The 23,988-nt window shown below is 36.4% G+C and overlaps 1 protein-coding gene across 5 annotated transcripts in view; it reads left to right on the top strand.

The window, feature by feature from the left end:
* NAV3 (neuron navigator 3) overlaps positions 1 to 23,988 on the top strand; it is a 189,423-nt gene that overhangs the window by 142,424 nt on the left and 23,011 nt on the right. For 4 of the 5 annotated variants that reach the window (XM_038558518.1, XM_038558521.1, XM_038558522.1 and 1 more), the window contains 9 exons: positions 6,963 to 7,084; positions 8,062 to 8,082; positions 8,768 to 8,940; positions 10,574 to 10,727; positions 12,118 to 12,292; positions 17,337 to 17,434; positions 20,228 to 20,323; positions 20,600 to 20,768; positions 22,024 to 22,259. In XM_038558518.1, coding sequence (XP_038414446.1) covers positions 6,963 to 7,084; positions 8,062 to 8,082; positions 8,768 to 8,940; positions 10,574 to 10,727; positions 12,118 to 12,292; positions 17,337 to 17,434; positions 20,228 to 20,323; positions 20,600 to 20,768; positions 22,024 to 22,259 — 1,244 coding nt within the window. The remainder of the gene's footprint in view (positions 1 to 6,962; positions 7,085 to 8,061; positions 8,083 to 8,767; positions 8,941 to 10,573; positions 10,728 to 12,117; positions 12,293 to 17,336; positions 17,435 to 20,227; positions 20,324 to 20,599; positions 20,769 to 22,023; positions 22,260 to 23,988) is intronic. The other variant, XM_038558520.1, reaches the window with a different exon arrangement.

A 23,988-nucleotide genomic window follows, 5' to 3' on the forward strand; every position in this document is an offset into this window, starting at 1 on the left:
TCTAATTAAGCTTAAGGAATTTGCTTCTGTAGTCATACACACATTTTTCTCCATTCTATTTAGTGAAAGTGGGGATGGGGAGGTTTCTTAATACAGTCATGTCTGACTTCAAGCAAAACACACCCTGTAAGGAGTATAAAAATCTAGGTCTGAAAACAAAAATCAAATAGTCAATATGGTAAAATATCAATAATAGGTATGAGGAACAGCTCGTTCTGGATGGAGGCAGTGAAAAGGTACACTTTTCTACAGAAATGTAAAAACAGGAAGAAAAAAAGACTAAAAGTCTGCTTTTAATTATCATTATGCCTCATCAGTTCTAAACAATAATAAAATAATCTTATTTGTCACCACACCCTCCTTAGTTTCCCACAGCAGAAATGCTTTGTATTCATGTCCTGTCATTTATTTTCCTTTGCATGGGCTCTACTTTTTCATATCCTAATCTTTTCAACAGCACTCAGGATGCTCTTCATCAGCTAGAAAAATACTTTTCTAAATCCTGAATGCTCGGTCATGTATTTTTCCATCTACAGGTGAATCCATTCCAGGAGAAATCCATTTGATAGAATCTATTAATGTCTCCAGCAGCCAGTCACACTTCAGACCACTGGAGTGTGGGTTCTCTTACCACCAAACCAATACTGTTCTCTCCGCGACCCATAATGACTTACAGGACACTAAATCCAATATAACATGTAAAATTCTTATTGTATTTGACAGTCTAAGTAGCATTTGATGCTGACTGTCCATTCCATCCTTCTTGACACATTTCATTTCTTCTAATGTTTGTGACATTAACGTTCTTAGTTTTTCTCCTGTTCCTTTGAAATCTCTTTCAAAATTTCTTTTGCAGGTTCACTCATTTGTATCCATTTCTTAAATATTGATGTTTCTTAGAACCCAGTCCTCAGCTCTCTTCCTTTACGATTTTGTACATTGTGATTCTCTTCATCCTACCCAAAAGTCTATAAAGCTCATCTAATACTCTAGCTATGCTTATCTTTTATGTGTTGGTAACTGGTAATAGATCTCTCCAGACTGGGCTCATCTGTTGAGTTACAGATCTATAAGTCTAGTGCCCAAGAGAGAGCTCCATTTGGTTATCTTTGGATGTCTGTATATCACACCCAATTCGACATCTCCAAATTTGAACTTGTCATCTTCCCTGTTAGACCTGCTATGCCTTCAGTGTTCTTGCCTCAGTAAATGATACCATCATCCTTCCATATAGCCATAAATCTAGAGGTCATTCATAGATCGTCCTCTACTCATTCATTAAATCAAGTTCTGTTGATTCCACCCATTAAATATCTCTTGGGTCTGGCCTGTTTCTCTGACCCTGCTATCACCATCTCTCATTGCTCCCCTGAACTATGACCACAAATTCCTACGTCCTTCCTGCCTTTCATCTTCTATCATTTTATATCGTTTTTCACACTGAAACCAAAGCAATTATCAACAGCATATATCTACAAGTATCTCATTGCTTTTAGGATGAAATATAAACTTCTTAACATGACTTAATCTCTCTTCACCAACTTTGTTCATTCAGCAGGTATTTATTGATTGCCTATTATTAGCTAGACACTGCTTTAGGCCTTGGGCTTTGCGCCTTTTTTTTGTTGTTGTTATATTGTATATTTTAGGTATCCTGAACTTCCAGTTCTCTAAAAGTTCTTTGTATGTTCTGTTTATTTCTACTTAAAATTTTCTGCCTTGTTTGTTCAGTGTAAAAACTTCCTGAGACCTTAAAAGAGTTGGCCTAAGTATGCCTCCTTGACCCTTACACTGGATAAAGTTCCTTTGTGATATTTTTTTTGGAAATAACTGTACTTCTATCAAAGTTTGTATCATACTTCAATGCCTTAATTTATTTAAGGTCTACCTCTTTCTGATCAATGGTAGAGTGTTTCGTTTTTTTCAGTCTAAGTGGCTGTGATGGTACCTTAAACATAAAAGGGGCTTATTGGAATTTTAATTTATAATTTTTTGGGGACGCCTGGGTGGCTCAGCAGTTGAGCGTTTGCTTTTGGCTCAGGTGGTGATCCCAGGGTCTGGGGATCAAGTCCCGCATGGGGCTTCCTGCATGGAGCCTGCTTCACCCTCTGCCTATGTCTCTGCCTCTCGCTCTGTCATGAATAAATAAATAAAATCTTCTTTAAAAATAAAAAAATAAAATATTTTTTAAATACTTGAATTTAAAATCTTAGGAAAAAAATTATACAAAGTGAGATATACTTAAATTGAAGGAAAAACTGGTTTTCTAGGGGCTACTTCTGTTAAGAATTTAGCAACTTTCCATGTGGGGGAGTTGATTTATATGCCACATGGAAAATTACTGCATATTTAAAGCTTATCTTAGAGCTATAACAAAGCAGCTTATGTTCTAAATCTTCATGTCGTAAATAGGTCCAGAAGGGAATTTAAAAGGCTTAATCTTTTCTTTAACACAGTACAAGTCACTGAAGTAAAACTCTCTGGAAGGATTCCTTTTATCTTAGGCAACAGGTAGCCTAATATATCTAGTGGAGTTGAAAAAAGGAATTCCTCTACTCAGAAATGTGGGAGGAGTGCATAAAATGAGTAAAATGATAACAATTAATATTCAAATTGGTCAATAAAGATTAAAAATATTTTTACAAGATTTAAAACTAGTAAAGACAAATAATTATAAGTGTATATGGGATATTTAGATTAGGTTTTTGTAATATTAAAACAATATGAAATTCAGTGAACACAAACTGTTTCTTACTATATTAACCATTGACATCACATGAAGAAAATAAAGATAACAGTCTATCTTTTCATGGGTTATTAAAGTGATTATATGAGCTATAAGCTTATAATCTGAGATTTCATTGAGATTTGGTTTTTGAGACTTTTACATATTTATGTTAGGTAAATCGTAACATATAATCTTATAATATATTTTTGGAGTGAGGCAGCACTTCTTTAGACAGATCAAACTATGACAAAAAATCACATAATTAATTAATGTAACTTTATTTTCTATTTGTGCGTCACATTTACTACAAAGCCTGATAAATAATAGCAATCTATAATATAATGAATTTATTTACTCATGCACAAATGTTATTTGAATACCTGGTATATACTAGCCACTCTACTAGATCTTGAATAACAAAGATTTAAAAAAAAGTCCTCTACTCAAGGGCTCGCAGCCCACTGCCACAGAGATGTAAACATCTCTATATAACTTTATATACAGATACATGTATACAACTATATATGAAAAGTAAAGTAATGGAAAATTTTACTCTTACTTTTCAAAATGTACTATTGTTTTTTAACTCACTACCTTTGCGTATAAACATAGAATAGGTTTTCCTTGAGATGTACCAAACAGTTCAGCAAAACACATAGTAAATTTCTATCAACAATGAATACATTTTTAGGAATGTTAAGCAAACTTAGTTACGTTAAATGAATAATATGAATAATATTACGCATAAGTGCTTATTGATTACCACATATCATACAAGGTTGTAGGTATACAATGGTAAACCAAACAGATATAATCTTTGTTTCCATTAAACTTTTAGTCTTGTGGGAGAGCAGAAAATAAACAATTGTTGTGATCATTGGCATAGCTGAATATGTATGCCAAAATAGTCATAAGTTCTAAAATGGACAAGAATAGGTGCCATAGAAAGCAAGGGTACCAGGGAACCTACTAGAGGTTAAGAGTCAGGAAAGGCCTTTCCCAGATAGCAACATTTAACGTGAGATCAAGGAATAGTTATCAACTCATATGGTAAATATTGAGAGAGGAATATTCCAGAAGAATCTTGAGATAGAAAATAGACTAATTCCTTATGAAACCGTTACAATGAGGAAACGTAAAACAAGTAGAATGAGGTTAGAGAGATAAATACTGACCAGATTACTGAGGGACTTTTAGGCCCTGTTTAAGAGTTGAAATGTTTTCCTTCTTATTAAAATGGGAATCTATTGAAAAGTCTTAAGGGAGTAATGATGTTTTCCTTTTAAAAAGAATTCCCTAGCTACTATCTATTGGATGGTTTGAAAGTGAGTAAGTTGGACCGCTATTCTTGCTGTAGAGCAAGTAAGTGATAGTGATAGCTTGAACGGGGGGCCGTAGTGGTATGAAGGGTAGGAAGAGGAAATGAATGGATGAACAAACACCTAACTGAAATACAGACTTTTAGAGAAAGCTTCTCCATTCACTCATATTGTTATCCATTTGATCAACCATTCTTTAGTAAGCTCTGTGATGCCACATGTACTGAATCAAATACAAGCACTAGAAAGGAATAGAGAAGAATAAAATGCATTCCTTTCATTCCATGATATTATTGAAACCATTCCTTTGCTAATCTTTGTTGGTAAATCCCATCATAACTGAAGGTAAATAATACCTCCAAGGACAACTTTTGACTTTCAATTATAAGAATTACCCATCCTCTTAAGTTTTGAGAGTTAATCAAAGTCAAATACAACTTATTAATTCTGGATGTATAAAAACTCTGGAGTACTTTAACACTTAGTATAATTGCTTTATCTGTCAAAGTCCACTACTAGGAAAATAAATATATCTTGATCACAAAAGCTTATAGCCAACTGCAGCAGAAATTTAAAACACAAATAAATATCAACATATTCTTCTTTTCTTTAGTCATATAACTTCCATATTCATAGATTAAGGGATACTATGCTCTTTACTGTGTAATCGAAATAGCACACATAAATAAATGCCTTTGTTCAAGTTTTTATGTTGGTAATATTTTAGGCATATAACTACAGTAAATATTCTCATCATTACTTTTTAAAGTTCTTTTAAGAGGCCAAAATCTACAAATTCTGAAAAGTAGTTTTTTTCCCTCCTCTAAAATTTGTCAGCATACTATTATCTTAATGGAAAAATTAAGGTACTTACTGATATGTACCTATATGACTATAAAGATAGAGATACATACACATATATTATATACCCACACATGTACTCATTTATTATATGTTTTGAAAGTAATGGTTATAGTTTCCTTGTCATGGGGTGTTATAATGTTAAATAAATCAATCAACTGGAAGGCTTTGATTTTATACTATTGTTTCTATGGAAACTTTTTGAAAGCTATATGGTAATTTCTGACATCTTAGAAGTTCCACTGAGATTTTTTTGCTTAGCAAATTTTCATTGATGCCAATTAAATATAGTAATAAATTTGGCTTTAAGGCAGATTTGACCTTAAAAATCTGGGACACCTGGGTGGCTCAGTGGTTGAGCGTCTGTAGGATCAAGGCCCATATCAGGCTCCCCATAGGGAGCCTGCTTCTCCCTCTGCCTATTGTCTCTACCTCTTTCTCATGAATAAATGAATAAAATCTTAAAACAAACCAAAACAATTTTATAATTTCTTAGTCTCCACTAACACTGAATATCAGTTCACACTAAGTAGATAAAATTTTAATTTCAACAACTATAAATAAATCTTATAAGCTGATTGTATAGAGTAAATGGATATCTTCAAAACGTGATTAAATATCAAATGTTTTTTTTTTCAAGTTATCTTGTGTGACTAGAGAAGCAGTACATGCTTTTTAGAAGCATGGCAAGCCCATATCACATGGCAATTAGCACAATAGACGTTAGAATCTGCCTAGGTCTCAGATTGGCTCTACTGTGTTACAGCTATGTAGATAAAATTACTGATAAAATTACTCTGTAACCAAACTTATGTCAACACTTGGCTTTAAGAATGAAATTAGATAAGGGGTGCCCGGGTGGCTCAGTGGAAGTACCTGCCTTCCGCTCAGGTCATGATATCAGGGTCCTGGGATCAAACCCTACTCATCTACTCATCAGGCTCCCTGCTCAGCAGGGAGTCCACTTCTTCCTCTTTGTCAGCCCCTCCCCTCCCACTCATGCTCCCTCTTTCTCTCTCTCAAATAAATAAGATCTTTAAAAGGGAAAAAAGGAATGAAATTAGATAATCCCAGGGCAGAGTAAACACATAGTAAAAGCTAGCTTTACTATTATGTGGTATTATTATTATTATTGTCATTACTGTTCCAAGTCATGGGCAGGATTATGATAGAAGAATTGCACTGCCTTAAATATGTTTTCTGTTTAGTTTACACATGCAGTAAATGCAGTTTCTCTCTCTCTTTTTTTAAACTATTTCCTTTTTTTATTTATTTTTTTAAGATTTTATTTATTTATTCATGAGAGACAGAGAGAGAGGCAGACACAGGCAGAGGGAGCAGGCTCCATACAGGGAGCCCAATGTGGGACTCTATCCTGGGACTCCAGGATCACACCCTGGGCCAGAGGCAGGTTCTAAACCACTGAGCCACCTAGGGATCCCCAACTTTTTCCTTTTTTTCTCTCTTGAGCACCTTCCCCTCACTGGCTCTTTGACCTTGGCCAAGTTACTTTTTTGCACTTAAATTTCATCATCTGTGAACTGAATGGCTTAAGTGACTTCCAAGGTTTGTTTTGGCTCTATCATGGTATGATTCTATGAAATGGAAAATTAATATATTTGGCTTTGGCAGCTTTATTCAAAGCACTAATATTAAAAAGACACAATTAGTTCTCATGCTTTTATGAGTTTCCATTTACTCCCTGGAAGTAATCATTTGGAATAAATCACTTTGGAATATCTGTTTGATCCAGGTATTCAGTAGAAATCACTAGCATAGGATTTCATTTTTGGATAAAACTCAGAACTCATTAAACCACCAGTGCTACAGACCTATATGAGATACCCAGTGAATCTTAATGCCGATAACCCAGTTAATTAAAGCAAATGAGGTTGTACTTTATTAAACTTATAAAACCAAAACTGCACTGAAATCATCAGTACAAAGCCATGTTGACTTTTATTAGCGGACTTCCTCTCAGAAAGCCTAGAAGTCATATGTGTTCACAGGGAAGGTCTTTAGGAGCTAATGTGATGCTCTCTATCTGTTGCTAGATCTCCGCATCAGAAGACAGCATTCTTCTGAGAGTGTTTCTAGTATCAACAGTGCCACAAGCCATTCCAGCATTGGTAGTGGTAATGATGCTGACTCCAAGAAAAAGAAAAAGAAAAACTGGGTAAGCCATGGTCATTCATCTCATGCTGAAGCTTATTCTTGCACCATGAGTCAGGTGGTTTTCCCCCAACCCTTGAGCTTTAGAAATCCGTATCAGTTTACAAAGAGTCTCATTCAAGTGACTGGCCCCTGGAACACTGTCCTCATCACCAAAATTAGGGCAGCATGGTGCTGAGGAGCGTATATTTTCACCAGGACTAGGTTTGGGTTTGAATCCCAGCTCTGCCACTTACTAGTTGGACCTGAGGCACGCTGCCTCACCTTTTGAAGGGGCCCACCTTTTCTCATCTACAAAAATAGGATAATTAATACTGACTTTATAAAGTTGTTGTAGGAGAAATAAGATGACATCTGTTCATAAGCCCTGAGAGAGCAGGGGTTTACTATGGAGATAAGGAAAGAAAAGATGGGGGTGGGGTGGGGGTGGTGGCAGTACTGATGGGGATGGAGGAAGAGAAGAAATGAATCATGAAAAAAAAGGAAAGAAGAAACCTTGAAAGTCTCCCCCCACCCACTTCAACGGGGCATAGTGTGAATAAAGCTTCACCTCATAAGAAATCAACTACATTATTAGTGTCTGCTTTCTGTTTTTTTTACAAGGGGATATTGCAGAGCTACATAAATGCACTTTAACAGAGCAGTGCTTTACATTTACTAGGATGTAATTTATGATAACACAAAGCAGTTGCTAAAAAACTGAGGGGAAGATGCTATCACAGCAAAATGTTTAGAAACCATAACCATGCAGTAACGGATTTCTTTTAATACCATGGAACAAAGGTAGATTTTTAAATAAGGACAGCTGTTGATGAAATCCAAAACCTAACTATCAGAGGATTTTACTGGAGTGCCTACTATAAAGAATGAAAGAAATATCTTTTTGTCTTAAAAAAATGTTTATACAGGTAATATTTTACAATACTGATCAGCCTTCATTCCCTTGATTTGTAATTCCACACTCTTTCATGTTTCTGCAAGGTGAACTCTAGAGGAAGTGAGGTGAATATGAACCGTGGGCAGTTTGGCATGCATCTATAAAAAATACCCTACCTTGGCATGAATGCTATTCATTTTGGCAGTAGGCTTTTTATACCTTTTAAAAACAGATTACCTTGTATGTCTTTTCTTTGTGTCTTTTCATTTTAATCTCAAATTTTAAAGAGAAGAGGTAAAAACCACTTTCTGAATAGAGCTGTAGGGGAGACCGATTCTGGTTTTGAATGGTACGGGAACTGAAAATTTGAATAGAAAATCACAATTAATGAAGTGTTAGGTGAATTTGATTTCATTTTGCTTTTTAAGTTTATACTGTCAGCGGGACATGACTTGACTGTAGCGCTAAAGTGGCCATTTAAAACAAATTGCCTTGAAGAGAGAAGCATTGGGAGTGGAGATCCCTTCAAGGTACTTAGTTTTAAATGAGTGCTCTGACAGCCGTGCCCTTGACCCTGCACTATTTAAAAGCCTTCCGTGTTTGCGCTGCGCTGGATTAATATAGGAATAAAACAAAACCCCAAACGCGGTATCATTTTTTTCTTAGAGATACCGCGCTGCAGCTGTTAATACTCTGCTTGTACATACTGACCCCAGGCAGTGGCTAGGATGGCACCTGCAAACTAACGCCCCAAAGCAAAATTCTCCAACTGCAAAAAGACAAGACAGGTAATTTCTGTCCTCTTTTCAGCTGAGAAGCTCATTCAAGCAAGCCTTTGGGAAGAAAAAGTCCACCAAGCCTCCTTCCTCACATTCGGACATTGAAGAGCTTACTGACTCCTCCCTGCCAGCGTCCCCTAAAGTGCCCCATGGTGCGGGTGACTGCGGCTCCACATCCATGAAGCCCTCACAGTCGGCCTCAGCGTAAGTCCCTCGGTCTGCAGGATGCTCAAGTCTTCTTATAAAACAACTTGGGGCCGGGCCCATGTTTGTCTTCTAAATGCAGCCGGGTTGTGCTCTCACGGTGGCAACAGCACCTGTGCCCGTCGCTTTCAGATCTCCCTAGAACTGTGGAAAGCTTTGGTTTCTCCTTCACTTTTCCCATTTTAGAATCTGAGTGCTTTTGTGATCTCATTCTCCACTTTTCTGAGTCTAGTTTTCTTTTCACTTGCACTTGTCCATGTATCTGTCTCACTGTGCGTTCAATGCAGGTCACCCCTTGTCTGGCCACCAAAGAAACGGCAAAATGGCCCTGTGATCTACAAGCATAGATCCCGGTAAAACGGCGTGTGATGCATGAAACTTGCCAAGATCCAGGTCCTAACCTAAGCAGTGTTTGCTTTTGCTCTTTCTAAAATCGCTCGCATGCATTTCAGTGATAAAAACCACCTCTGTCTTTCTGGTTTTGGGGTCCAGCTTGTTTTCCTAAAACCTAGCTGTAATCCATTTGTCTTTAATTCCCTTAGACAGTCTGGCATAGCATTTTTATAGGAGCTGACCATTCGATGTGACAAGAATGAACGAGACCTTTAGAATGCAGAACATGCACTGTGACACGGTGGCCCTCTGCTTTATATATTATTTAAATCAAATGTCCTTGTATGCCCACGACGGCGACTAATGTAGGACTCGTGTAGGACAGAACCACTGATGGGACCATTTAAGATGCTTGTGTGTCCCAGATAATTTCATCATGTATATAGGGAGGAGGAACGTAGCACTATCATTTTGTAACCAGTGACGTAGTCATCACATTTCAAATGGGAAAGCTATTAGTTAATATAAAACAGGTTCTTGCACCATGTTTCCTGCAAAACTGCCCACAATATGACAATAACCACAAAATAATAAGGAAGTAAAGTATATGACCTTCAATTAGCCCTCGACGAGCCTGCTTCCATGGGTTGAAACCTGTCATTTAGCTTCATTAGCTTTTTGATCTCCTAAATCAGCTGAGCCTACCAGGAGGATTATGTAACACTCATCCATTATTTAAATGTCCAAAACTAATCTCTCTGATTTACTTTCTACAATATTTATATTGGATTTTTCATGGTAACTTGAAGACAGTGTCGTGGCAAATAATGTCATTCTTTGCACAGTTTTTCAAAAAAAAAAAAAGAGAGAGATCAATGTTTTAAGAACATCATAACTGCTTTAAAAAAGAATATTTCATAAGTCGCAAATAGAGATGTAAGTCTCTTAAAAAATGGTAGAATGAGAGAGTGTAATGCTATGCAGCCCCCCGAATATCAACAACAAGGATATTTTGAAGAGTACTTGGTATTCAGTAATCATTGTTTTTAAACTTCAGAAAAATAGGAAGAAAGGATTAAAGAAAAAAGCTACTGCTTTCAGTTTTGAACCTGTGAATGTGTTACCGTTTGTAAAACTCTTTATCCTTCTCTTTAGGTTTTGCCAGCAGCAAAGAACCTCTGTAGCTAGCTGCTGGATAATGTTGCAGTTCAGCCTTAAAAGAATCATTGCTTTTCCTGATCCTCTGGCTCCCCCCACCCCTACCCCCCAGGACTGATTTTGTGTTTGTTTCCTTCTTCAGGATCTGTGAATGCACAGAGGCTGAGGCCGAGATCATTCTGCAGCTGAAGAGTGAGCTCAGAGAAAAGGAATTAAAATTAACAGATATTCGACTGGAGGCCCTCAGCTCTGCTCATCATCTTGACCAGATCCGGGAAGCCATGAACCGGATGCAGGTCAGTAGCGAAACACCTTCCAGGGGCCAACGAGAGACATTAAAAATGCTATCTCTTTTCACTCTTGGTTATTCTAAAAACAAATCTCCCTTTTGTGCCCACTGTGGAAACAAACAGTTTAGTTTATTCAATCTTTGCACCTCATTTCTTCATACCAACTGGAGTGCTTTGTCAAACCGAGACTGGCCAGTTGCACTCAAGGGCCGTTCAAGACCCTTGTCCTAGTGACTGGATTCACTTGAGAGCGGAGTTTGTCGAGCAACTACTACAAGCCTCCCATCTTCACTTTTCCATGATTTACCTTGGTGTTGGCTGTTCTCCGCTCTTTTGAAATCTGACTTTCAGTTGCCCTTACCTGTTTTCTACTGGGAAGAGTGGGGGGGAGGGGGGGAAGCAATGAGGAAACTACAGGAATTTAACACAAGCTTTCTAAATATGGAAGTAAAAGTGATGTAGAATGCCATCTGTACAAGTAAGGCTTTTGTATTTCGGGGAAGCATCTGAAGGCTAATTTCAGAACCAGTCTGTGCTCAGCCTAAGTTTTCATTTTATTATTGTAAACTGGTAATCGCCTGCTACCACAGATGACGGAAAAAATGAAAGCTCACTGTTGAGCAGATTTCTCTGCCACTGTGTATGTTCATCCAAAGGTTTTGGTTGCGTTTATGAGCCTAATGCCCCAGTATGAAGGAACAGAAACTTTTTCAGATGTTAGTTGGGATTTTGAAGTAATTTTAAATCACCTGACTCCTATTGTTTCTGTTTTACTCTGGTTTTCAACTCTCTGTGAGTTCCGAATATTACAGATGGTGTTATTTACCTGTGAGATGTTAACAGTACATTTAAAACGAGAAATTTGGGCAGCCCGGGTGGCTCAGCAGTTTAGCCCTTGCCTTCGGCTGAGGGCCTGATCCTGGAGACCCGGGATCGAGTCCCATGTTGGGCTCCCTGCATGGAGCCTGCTTCTCCTTCTGCCTGTGTCTCTGCTTCTCTCTCTATCTTTCTTGAATAAATAAATAAAATCTTTTAAAAAAATAAAACGAGAAATTTTTATAAACTCTCTAAACATTATTATTCTTGATTCAAATGGGATCAAGTCCTGGAAGACTCCTCAAATATATGGTATATTTTAAAAATACTTTTAAAAAATTCTAATGGTTAGTGCCTCTGTATTTGTGGATATATAAATATATGAATGTTAGAAAGAGAATAGGTTGGTTTTCCTTCTGTAGAGAAAGTCCTGTTTTCATAATTTATATTTGTTTATTAAACATACCACCACATGCTTAATTAAATAAACCAAATAATCAGCTGTGATAAAAGAGTTGGTGCCATTTTCTCACTCAAACTAGCTGGATTTTTTTTTTCATGTTTTCTATCCTCACAACAGAATGAAATTGAAATGCTGAAGGCAGAAAATGACCGGTTGAAAGCAGAAACTGGTAACACAGCTAAGCCTGCTCGCCCACCATCAGAGTCCTCAAGTAGCACATCCTCCTCATCTTCACGGCAGTCGTTAGGACTTTCTCTAAACAATCTGAACATCACAGAGTCTGTTACCTCAGGTAATTCTGTGCACACACCTGCCTGTGACTTAGTGGGAGGGGAAGGGGCTGGGATTTGCAGAAGCCCACCCACCCCTGTTCTCACCTTACCCTCGTAAAAATGTTAGCACTCTTAATTCTCAGAAATAGCCCCATTCTTCTTTTTTAAAAAATTTATTCTACTTTGTTACAACGTCTAAAGAGCATTCTCCGTGAAAGAGTGAAAGACTTAGGAGAATATGGTTTTCGTGTCATGTGAAAAAATGACGTGCTTGAGAAGTTTCTTCCAGAATGATGACAAATACAATAAAAAAAAATAATATCCTCAGGGGTGATCATTAGTACTTATGAGTATAATACTAGTAATCGCATGCAATTTTAGAGTGTTTTCAGTGTACAAAGCCCATTTATGAGTGTATCAGGATCTATTGGTGAATTTGACCAGATGATCTTGCATGATGTTGCCTAGAGAGAACATAAAGCCACTACATCACCCAGGGCACAGTTTTATTAAGTGTTCAACAAACAAACGAAAAGAACTCACTGGATTCTGTTACTGTTCAACTAATGATGGTTTTACTTCACTGCAAATAGAATCATCTGACATAATGTTGTCTTAGTATGTGACAAACTATTCAGTTATCAAGTGTAAATGCTCCTGTGGCAGTGAATCATTTTAGGTGGTTAAGATTTAGTTTAGGAGAGATTTACGCGAAGATCTGTAGTAATTGCAGAGCACAGCCACCAGATGACGCTTGGAAACCAATGATATACATGTTCCTGGGTAACTTTTGATGCCATTATACAACTATATAGCTCTTTCCGGCTTGTCTTAAATTACACAAAAATATAGAAGAGGAAGTGACACAGAGACACAGCATGCTGAATTTGATGACATTTTTAATCACATCTTTTCTAAAAAGTGAGAATATTGACAATTCTACTGTTATATCTGCCCTTCATAGTGTAAAATGAATGGCTCAAATGTATAACTTGCTTTCTTCTTAGAAAAGACAAGTGGGAACTAAAAGACAAGTAGGAACTCCCTGAAATTCAGAAACACACTGTATATGACATTTGGCAGGTACTTGGGAAAGGGAATGATTTCTGAGAATAAGTATCAAGTAAAACAAACATTAGTAGCCAGGAAGAAACAGAGAGATGTCACAATTAAACAAAATGATAAATCATTTGGTAAAATAGAACATTGAGGCTGTGATAGTAACTTGGATGTGTAAACTGTCTGTAATGTGTTATCATGTAAATTCTTCAAAAGATGCTCAAAAAGAAAAAACGAAGACTTCAAATGTATAGATTCCGGGAGCCCTGAGCAATATGCTATATGTTGGCTTGTTGGTGATGAACCTGATGGAGAAGTGAGTGAGGGTCCACAGCCAAAGGCCGTCAGTGACTGTCTTATCCTGGCTTGACTCCTAAGAAGAGACATGGGCTTGTGCCTTACGGGGTGGCTTAATGGCAGGATTTCACTGCTTGTTATATGATCTTGTTTCATCTCATGGATATGTAATAAGGTTTAAAAGAGGCATAGTTAGTGCTGAAGATAGTTTAGAAATAGAAGCCAAGGGGCAGCCCGGGTGGCTCAGCAGTTTAGTGCTGCCTTCGGCCCAGGGCGTGATCCTGGAGACCTGGGGTGGAGTCCCACGTGGGGCTCCCTGCATGGAGCCTGCTTCTCCCTCTGCCTGTGTCTCTGCCTCTCTCTCTCTCTCTCTCTCTCTCTGTCTCTCATGAATAAATAAATAAAAATCTTTAAAAAAAAGAATCGTATGCTAGAAATAGAAGCCAAATAAAAATGAAACTGAAATTCATGTCCAGGAAAGACTAAAACTCAGAAAGATAAGTATAAGCTAAATAAATGAAATAGACAATGTCGGTGTTCATCAGACTGAAAATACGGATGTCTGTGATTCAGAATTTGGGGCAGATTTTTTGGAGGTGCTTCAAAAATGTACTTTTTAATTACCCATTTAATTATTTATTTTCAGTTTAATATTTATTTCATTAATTATTTATCATTAGTGATAATTATATCTGAACTAACAAAAAATTAAGTCACATGACTAGGATACTGTTTTCACTGCCTTCCCTCTTGTTTAGTGGCTTTAAAATTAAAAATCAGAAGCACCTTTACATTGGAGCTTTTTAGCAAAAACACTTTCTAGGGTCCATGATTTTTTTTTTTTTTAAAAAAGGAGAGCAAAAAAAAAAAAAAAAGGAGAGCAGTAGGCAGGAGAGTGAATAATTGACAAATGTTTAGTTCTGTATTTCTATACATCCAGTAAAGGCAGAAGCTTGAAAAACCTTCATTTTGTGTGTGTATGTGAGACTTTCACTTGATTATAATCAGAATGGCAGATCTTTTTATTCTTCCTTCAGAGTATTGACAGAGGACCATAACATATTTTCCATAAAACAAAAAAACAAAACAAAACCAACCCACAGAAAGCCCTTACCTCAAATTTGCTATTTTTCCCTTTTTTTCGTGGAGTTATTTCACAGGTGATCCCTCTTATCAATATGTTGGGAAGAAGGGGAGACAGAGTGAGTCATGATGTGCTCCTCCCCACCAAAGAGAAAAGAGTCATAATAAACACATGGAGAAAGGAGTCATAATAAACACATGGAGAAAGGAATAATGGTTAGAACCGCTGACCTGCAAAGAGAAAAGAGTCATAATAAACACATGGAGAAAGGAATAATGGTTAGAACCGCTGACCTTGTTAAACACTGAGGATAAAATGCTGTAAAGGCATGATCTCTGATGGTCTCAGCAACCCTATGACGTGGGTGCTGTTTGAGGCCATTTTACAGATGAGGAAACCAAGACTTAGGAAAGAGACAATAATAATTTGTTCCAGATCATGTGACTAGTAGGGGACAGAACTAATATCTGAACCCAGGTCTGTAGGAATCCAGTGCCTGACCTTTTCCCTACTATATTCATTCTACTGTAAATAACCACATGTGAGAAACCAAGGACGGTTGTTCGTTCGTTAATGGTGACATTTACTTCACTGCTGTCAGAAGAAATTCCATATTTTAAGCACAGTTTTTAAAACTAAGCGTAACATGAAATGAATAACATGTTCCAGAACAAATTTGAGCAAAGAAGTAGATCAGAAATCACCTTAAATGCCTTGCAATGGAGGACTGGGCCGCTCTTGACCTGGCCCTTACCCACCTCAATATCATTTCCTGCTACTCTCCTCCCACCCCCTCAGCTTGATCTCCACACTCCTACCCCCCAGAGCTTTCATCTGAGCCTTGAACACACCTAGCTCTTTCATCAAGGCTTTTGCATTTGTTCTTGTTTTCTGGACCTCTTTCCCTAGGTCTTTACTTGCCGGTCTTATCTCTAAAGAGCACCTCCTCAAGGATGCCTTCCAGGACGACCTAGCCATGTAAAGCAGCCTTCCTTTGCTTACTCTGTTTCACTGCTTCACCCCCATTAGTTCTGGCACTTAACACATTCTGAAATTACCCTGTTGAGAATGTACACTCCAAAAGAGCAAGAAACTTGTTTTGCTTCTCACCTTGGTATTCTTTCCCAATGCCCAGCACAGTTCCTGGTATCATTTAGGTTTAATAAATATCTTTGAGTATTTATGAACATTTATGACTAATTGAGCAAAGTACTAAAGAGATAATTTGGTCACAGCCGACCAGAAATTTAGATGTAGGCAGCCCACGGTAAGCCACTCTATACTTCTAAGAAAAAGAGCAAGAGGATAAATGACACTTAGGAAGAGTTCTAGTTTGACTGAGATAAGCAAAAAGGTGAGAGGTTGTGAGCATATTAATCTGGTAAAATAATTAAATTTCTAGTGAAAGGATTATCTTTGATGATTTAAACATTTCTAGCAAAAATAGAAATTTTTGCTATTTCTATAGCAAAATAGAATCAACAGAATTGATTGATTTTTGTTGATTTTTTTTATTGTTATGGTCTTAGGGCATGTTTTTTTACTCCTTCCTTTGTGAAATTGCATATTCTTAATTGTTAAGATAATAGAACCATTCCATTTTCAGAAGCTATTTGATTAAGTTATCGTTTCTCTGCTAGTACATTCACAGCCCTTATCTCTATGAATTTACAGTCAGAGTAATTGAGGCCCCTTGTCACCAGACACATGTGTTCTTTAGCACATAACTGAGTTTCTTTTGTCCACAGAGCACTGTATTCATATTCAACATGGCCCTATTATACTAACATTATTGTCAAAGGAAAACATATGTGGAATAGTTGACATTAATAATTATCCAAAATGGACGTTAATCTCATATAGTATATTTTGAAAATTAATCTTTAATTACATTTAAAGACTGGTGCTTTGAAGGTTAGCTAGCTTTGTCAGGCTTCTGTAAGTCTTAGCTGATTGTTAGAAATACTATTTTGGTTTTAAAACTACAAGCATGAAGGTACTAGAGAGTGATAATTAATGTACTCCTATAGGGAAGTTTAATGTTATGGTTGAAATTCAATAACAGTCCCTAATAATTATAGATATAAGGTAGGCAGTAATATAGCTGGATGTGTGCCAAATGCTTGAAAATAATTTCAGTTGACAGCCAATCTCAGTCCCTTAGCATTTGTAATTTACATGGGTATTGAGCTTGGATATTTTACGTTGGATGGAAAAATCAAATTGCTTTTCGTTTGTCACAGCTACAACGATAACTGAATATTACTCAGGTATTCCTCAGACATGGGTATAATAGAGAAAGCAACTCCTTATTTCCTCATCTGAAGGCAATGGCCCATCACGTGGGTGACGATCTCTGGAGACAGAAATAAATTCTGCGACTAAACCTTCTGCCCAACCACACTAATTCATCTTCTTGAAAGCTGAGACTTTTCAAACCAGTTAGGCTAGAATGGGAAACCAAAAGGCCAAATATTTCCACTGAAAGACATAAAACTATGAGGGAGAAAACAATGACAATAAACAATTCCAAGCTAATGTGACTCTGTTGTGTGCATGGTGTGTGTGTGTGTGTGTGTGTGTGTGTGTGTGTGTGTGTGTGTGTTTCTTTGAAAATTTGGTAGATATCTTGCTGGATGATGCTGGTGATGGAACTGGACACAAAGACGGCCGCAGTGTAAAAATTATAGTCTCCATAAGCAAGGGCTACGGCCGAGCAAAGGTACGTCTTTAATCTTAAATTCTTTATTACTAAAGAATGAGTGTGACCATGAATCAAATGTATTTTATACTTGAATATTTCTCCTGGTAAATATACTGTCATCAGCGTGTGTCTTGGCATTGGCTTAGTATGTTATAAAAGCATGAAAGTTAGGGACTCAAAAGAAATGACACCATCATATAGGTAGAAATGTGTCTCAATGCATCCCGTTCATTCACAGAAGACAATATTGGTTGTCAACCATTCTCATTCCTATAACTTCAAAAAAGGAACATTGCTTTCTTTGACATAAACATCTTGTCTAAATTCGTTTGGTGTTACCTGTAAAATACAGGTGATATTTATGATGTGTAGTAATGTGTTACCAGAGCTGTCAATATAGCTTTTGTACAAAGAGGAGCCTATAAGCTATATGAACATTCTAGGCATTGGAAAGATGTATTTACTGAACTTCATATGACAATTCCATTGATGCAACTTGTATATATCATTTTTAAGCAAAGTCTTAGCTGATAAGGAAAACATTTTAACTTTTCTGGAATCAAATGTTGCTGTCAAATTGTGATTCAAGTCCTTTTTTAAAACTAAAAGTATTATTTCGAGCTGAATTTGTAGTTGAGTGGCCAAGAATACAAATTTGTAAGAATCTGAATTTTTTCCTATCTAGCAAAAAACAAAAGCTTCTTTGGATTTTTTTTTTTTTTTGCTTATTTGGAATTTTAAAATAATTGAAGTATTGAAGTTTGAAAGGTAACATAGCACTTGTGAATTTTTACCCCAAGAAAATATTCAAAGAATTCCAATGCCACAAACTTTCTGCTTGAGCTGTAGATGTATGCCTGATTTTCCCAAGTGGGTCTTCATGTGAAAGACTGTAATAGTCTCAGTGAAGCTTAAACTATCTCTGATTTAAAACCAGCTACTTACATTGTATGAGCATTCATTTTGACTGAGTTACAGTGATACTGGGAAACAAGTTTAGTTTTTTACAATGATTCTAAAAAACAATGTCTTTGAACAATGAAAGTTGTTTTTTGTTTTTAGTCTTCTTGGGCTGCCTTAACAAAATACCATATTGGGTGGCTTAAACATAAAAAATTTATTTTAGCACCATTGTGAAGCCCAAGATCAAGATGCCGGCTGATCTGGTTCCTAGTGAGAAGTCTTTCATTGCATTGCAGATAAACCACCTTTCTGATATGTCTTCACATGTCCTTTCTAAAGTGTGTGTACTTGGGGAGAGAAAGATAAATGTCTCCTTCTCCTCTCCTACTTATAAGATCACTAATCCCATCATGAGAGTCCCATTCTACTGACCTAATCTGATTTTCTCCTAAAGGTCCCATTTCCAAAAATCATCACACTGAAGGCTATGGCTTTAACATTTGGATTTGGGGGAGACACAAACATTCAGTGCATAACAGTACTAAAAAAAATCACAAGGGTGTTCTGTGAATTTCTTAACTTTTTCTGAAAAAGGTATTGGCTTCTAACTTGGATTATATCTAAATAATGGTAATAATCATTTACCCTTATAGAGGTAAATGTTACAGATGAAGAAATCGAGGCCCTGAGGTATCCAAGTTACTTACCTAAAGTCACATTTTTTAAATTAGGTAGCAGATATTGTGTGTTGCATAGTCACTGTCTCCTAATATCTGATTCAGTGATTATTCTATCACCCTCTTAAGGATGAATACAGTTGGCAACTAGACTCAGGATTGTAACACATCAACCAGCTAATTATATATACTGGCATCATGAGCACTACTTTACGTGACCATTTCTAGTCATTGTAAAAGAGGCTCCACTGTCTATAAATCTTGAATTGTTTATTTGTCCAATGTATGTAGAAAGTCCTCAAAATCGCATCCTACAAAAAAATAATAATAAATTTGGGACCATTCTTTATACTGAAAAAGGATTCTTTGCTTGATAAAATGAGTCCTGTAGGATTCCTTGACATGTTCTTTTAGTGAATTTTCTGATAAATTCAAAATGGGAACTGTTTTATAAATATGTGAATGCCATGCTACTACGGATAACTCATTTTTTAAAAGACAGATTAGACTTTAAGGGCACCTGGGTGGCACAGTTGGTTAAGTGTCCATCTGGTTTTGGCTCAGGTTGTGATCTCAGGATCGTGAGATTGAGCCCTATGTCAGGCTCTATGCTCAATGAGAAGTCTGCTTGAGATTCTCTCTCTCCCTTTCTCCCTCTCTCCCTCTCTCTCCCCTTTTCCTTCTTCCCCTCCCTCCCTCTATCTCTGTTTTTCTAAAATAAAATAAATCTTAAAAAAAAGACAGATTCAATTTTAGATACAATCTAAATTAACAAATGAAAAAATTGAATTTTAGATTTAAAGATAGGATCACAAAATGAGTGAGATGAAGTTCTAGGGTTCATATGAAATAGTTCTCTTCCATACCTGCCACTATTTCCCTTCTACCAAGCTGCTTCTCTTCAAGAATGCACCCACTGCATCAAAGCAAAAGACTTATTTCCCTACTACCAAACAGGTCATGAATCAGTTTTCCAAACCATTCCACTTCATCTCATCTCTTTCTTTCTTGTTGAATTTAATATTACTTCATTTATTTGTTTAGTTTGTTTGGGGTATGTTTTATTTTATATACTATACCATACATGTCTGTTATAATAAAACCCATAGGCTTAATAAACATTTGAATCTTAATCATTAGTACATTAATATATTTTAGTAGAGAATGTGGTAATAAAACAAGATATATAATTGGATTCTATTGTGGGTTTTTTTTTTTTATTCTTATTTAGGATCAGAAGTCTCAGGCATATTTGATAGGATCCATTGGTGTTAGTGGAAAAACCAAGTGGGATGTCTTAGATGGTGTAATTAGACGTCTCTTTAAGGTAAGTTACACAAGGTATCTTGATATTAATTTTTGATTATGTTTTATTTTATATGTTTCCTTTAGCTTTAATAATGTAAACATATATGCTTTCCCTTGCCTCCATTTCAAGGAGTAAGAAAAGCTTTCTCTATTTGCTGCTGTGTGATATTAATAATTCTTCTATTATCCATTCCAAAAGTCTTGACAGCCAGCTTCATATCCCCATGAGTTTTGTATTTGTTGTAGATAAGTTGAATCTCTGTTTTGACTTCCTTTTTTGTATGTATCATTTTAGGAATATGTGTTCCGAATTGATACATCCACTAGCCTTGGTCTGAGCTCTGACTGCATTGCTAGCTACTGTATAGGAGATTTAATTAGATCCCATAGCCTAGAAGTGCCTGAACTGCTGCCTTGTGGATACCTTGTTGGAGATAATAACATCATTACTGTGAACCTGAAAGGTAAAAACAAAAATGAAAAGAAAAACACAACCGTATTGTTTTAGCCAACTTGTTTCTTCTTTTCTTTCTTTCTTTTTCTTTCTTTCTTTCTTTCTTTCTTTCTTTCTTTCTTTCTTTCTTTCTTTCTTTTTCTTTCTCTCTTTCTTCTTTCTTTTTCTTTCTTCCTTTCTTCCTTTCTAGTTTCACTTTACATTTTCATATTTGGAAACTATGCTAACCATGTTGATAGTTTTAGTATGAAAAGAGACCTCAATTATTTACTTTTAAAACACTAAAATCTTACTAAGAACACTAAAATCCAAGTAAATGAAATTCTTTGATTTCTGGGATGTGAAACTTGGGATGTAATTTTGAAGATTCTCCAAGACTCAAGAAAAAGGAATGCGATTTAGGGAATTTCAAATCTCTCAGTTTTCTCCATTATCATCTTTCATTTAGGGAGGATTCAAATAATTCATTGCATATCAAAAAGTAATATATTCATCACTGTATCTTTGATTTTAAAATATGCATACCCAATAAATATCCACTGGGGATAGAGACTAGATGTTAGGAATTGGGGGTAAGAAAATCTGTTTGCTTTGGATGAAGTGATTAATTATAGGCAAACGGAATATCTAAAGTATACTTGTCTCCATAATTCCTTGTTCATATATGTTAAAGAGTCAGAGCCCATCTATATAAACTAGATTAATAGAGGAATTTGCCAACATTTGATTTTGTGATTAAGGTGCTTGGGTTAGTAAAAGGACATTCTGTTGCTTTATTTCTTAATTCCTTGCCAGATATCACAATTTCTGTTCTTCAAAAGCTTAAGTGTACAGCTGGGATTTGTAATGAGAGATAGAAGAAAATGAAAAGAAGGAGAAAATAGGAAGAAAAAGGAAAAAAATACACATTTTATTATTTACATTTAAGTTCTACAAACCTACCACCCCCAAAGAGATGAAAGATATTATAATAGAATCTATAGTAATTCTTTCAGTTCTCTCTGGAAACATAAGTGGGAAACATGAAGTAGGGGAGGGAAGCCTGAACAAAAGGAAATAGCTTACCTTCATTTGGATGTTCGCTCTGCCTTTTTGTCTTAAAATGGCAACACGTGGTTGTAAGATAGAAATACCAAGAAAGGCATTTTACAAGGCCTGCATTCCTATGACTCATAAAACTCTGTTGTGGGTTAGCACTATATTTTAAATACCAACTTCTGTAGAACAATAAGACATGCTATTATTCCCTTTGTTTCTTCCTTCAGGAGTAGAAGAAAACAGTTTGGACAGTTTTGTTTTTGATACACTGATTCCTAAACCAATTACCCAAAGGTACTTTAACTTGTTGATGGAGCATCACAGAATTATACTCTCAGGACCTAGTGGTACTGGAAAGACCTATTTAGCAAACAAACTTGCTGAATATGTAATAACAAAATCTGGGAGGAAAAAAACAGAAGATGCAATTGCCACTTTTAATGTGGACCACAAGTCAAGTAAGGTAAGTTGCAAACTCCTAAGAGAACCTTTGCTCTTTATCCATAACTGTTTTAAGCAATTAAGATATAAGATTGTGTAAGACCCATTTTGAACATGGAAACACACCATCTTTTTGACTAAAACTAAAATTTGGTGGGTGACTAAACCCTGTTTTGTGAATTTAAGCAAGACGGCTATTCAGTAACATTCAGTGATCGGATACTTCCCAATCATTGGGGATACACAGAAGAAAATGACAGTCTCTATTGTCTGATTTCTCTTACACATCCATTTGGGAAGGGTTGGAGTAGAAAAAGGTCTATCCTTTCTTCTGTAGAAGCAAGAGGGGAAAATAGAACTCTTCCTGGAAGAATTAAGGCTTTATAAAAAGTCAATACTTGACCTGAGTCATATTAAATAGGTGGGAATTAACTGGGGTGTTACAACAATGGGGATGTGGGGATGATTAGAATAATCTAGGCAGAAATTCTGGGAGTAGCAATTTGCTTACATTTTACTTCTATAGGATTTCTGCTTCAGAACCTTAGGAAATTGAACCGTATTTCATTTTGCCATCAACTAAGGCCTAATGTACCATAATAATCAGCTTGAACACTCTCAGCTATTAAATAGGCATGAGGGGGCTATAAAACCTAGCCAGTACTTTCACATATTATAAGTAAAACAAAGAATCCTAAAAAGAAAGTAGTGAATGCCTAACATATTCCTAACACTAGAATATTTTTGCCTGTAAGTACTCATTACATTCTCAATCAATTCAACCTCAGCTTCTCTTAGGAAACTGCATCTGTTATAGACAATACCTTGATGGAATCCATGATACTGGGTCATGTTATTCTTCCAAAGATAGCCTGTTTAGATGATCTAAACTAACCCAGTCTCTCCGAAACTTCAGGCCTACAAATTTTCAGAAATAAATGCAATTCACAAAATTTGAATTGGATTCTTGAAATAAACCAGACACGTAGTTTAGCGAACAAAACATTCTTAATGGTATGAACAACAATATGCCACCACACTGGAAAAGCTTTTAGAAACTTACAACTTACCATGACTGAATCAGGAAGAAATAGAAAATCTAAATAGACCTCTTACTAGTAAGAGGATTGAATCAGTAAACAAAAATCCCCGAGAAAGAAGAAAAGCTCAGGACCAGATAACTTCACTGGTGAATTTTGTCAAACATTTAAAGAAGAATTAATACCAATCCTTCTCAGACTCTTCCAAAAATTTGAAGATGAAGGGATACTTCATGAGTATCTGAACCAGCATGAGGCCAGCATCATCCTATTACCCAAACTAGAAATGATGCTACTAGAAAAGCTAACTCTGGGAAACGAACTAGGGGTGGTAGAAGGGGAGAAGGGCGGGAGGTGGGAGTGAATGGGTGACGGGCACTGGGGGTTATTCTGTATATTAGTAAATTGAACACCAATAAAAAATAAATTTAAAAAAAAAAAAAAAAGAAAACTGGGGCAGCCCAGGTGGCTCAGTGGTTTAGCGCCACCTTCAGCTCAGGGCCTGATCCTGGAGACCCGGGATCGAGTCCCACGTCGGGCTCCCCACATGGAGCCTTCTCCCTCTGCCTGTGTCTCTGCCTCTAAATAAATAAAATCTTTAAAAAAGAAAGAAAAGAAAAGAAAAGAAAAGAAAAGAAAAGAAAAGAAAAGAAAAGAAAAGAAAAGAAAACTGTAGGCAGTATCCCTGATGAGTATAGATGTAAAAGTTCT

The sequence above is a fragment of the Canis lupus genome, chromosome 15 (genome assembly GCF_011100685.1).
Source record: "Canis lupus familiaris isolate Mischka breed German Shepherd chromosome 15, alternate assembly UU_Cfam_GSD_1.0, whole genome shotgun sequence".
Taxonomy (NCBI): Eukaryota; Metazoa; Chordata; class Mammalia; order Carnivora; family Canidae; genus Canis; species Canis lupus.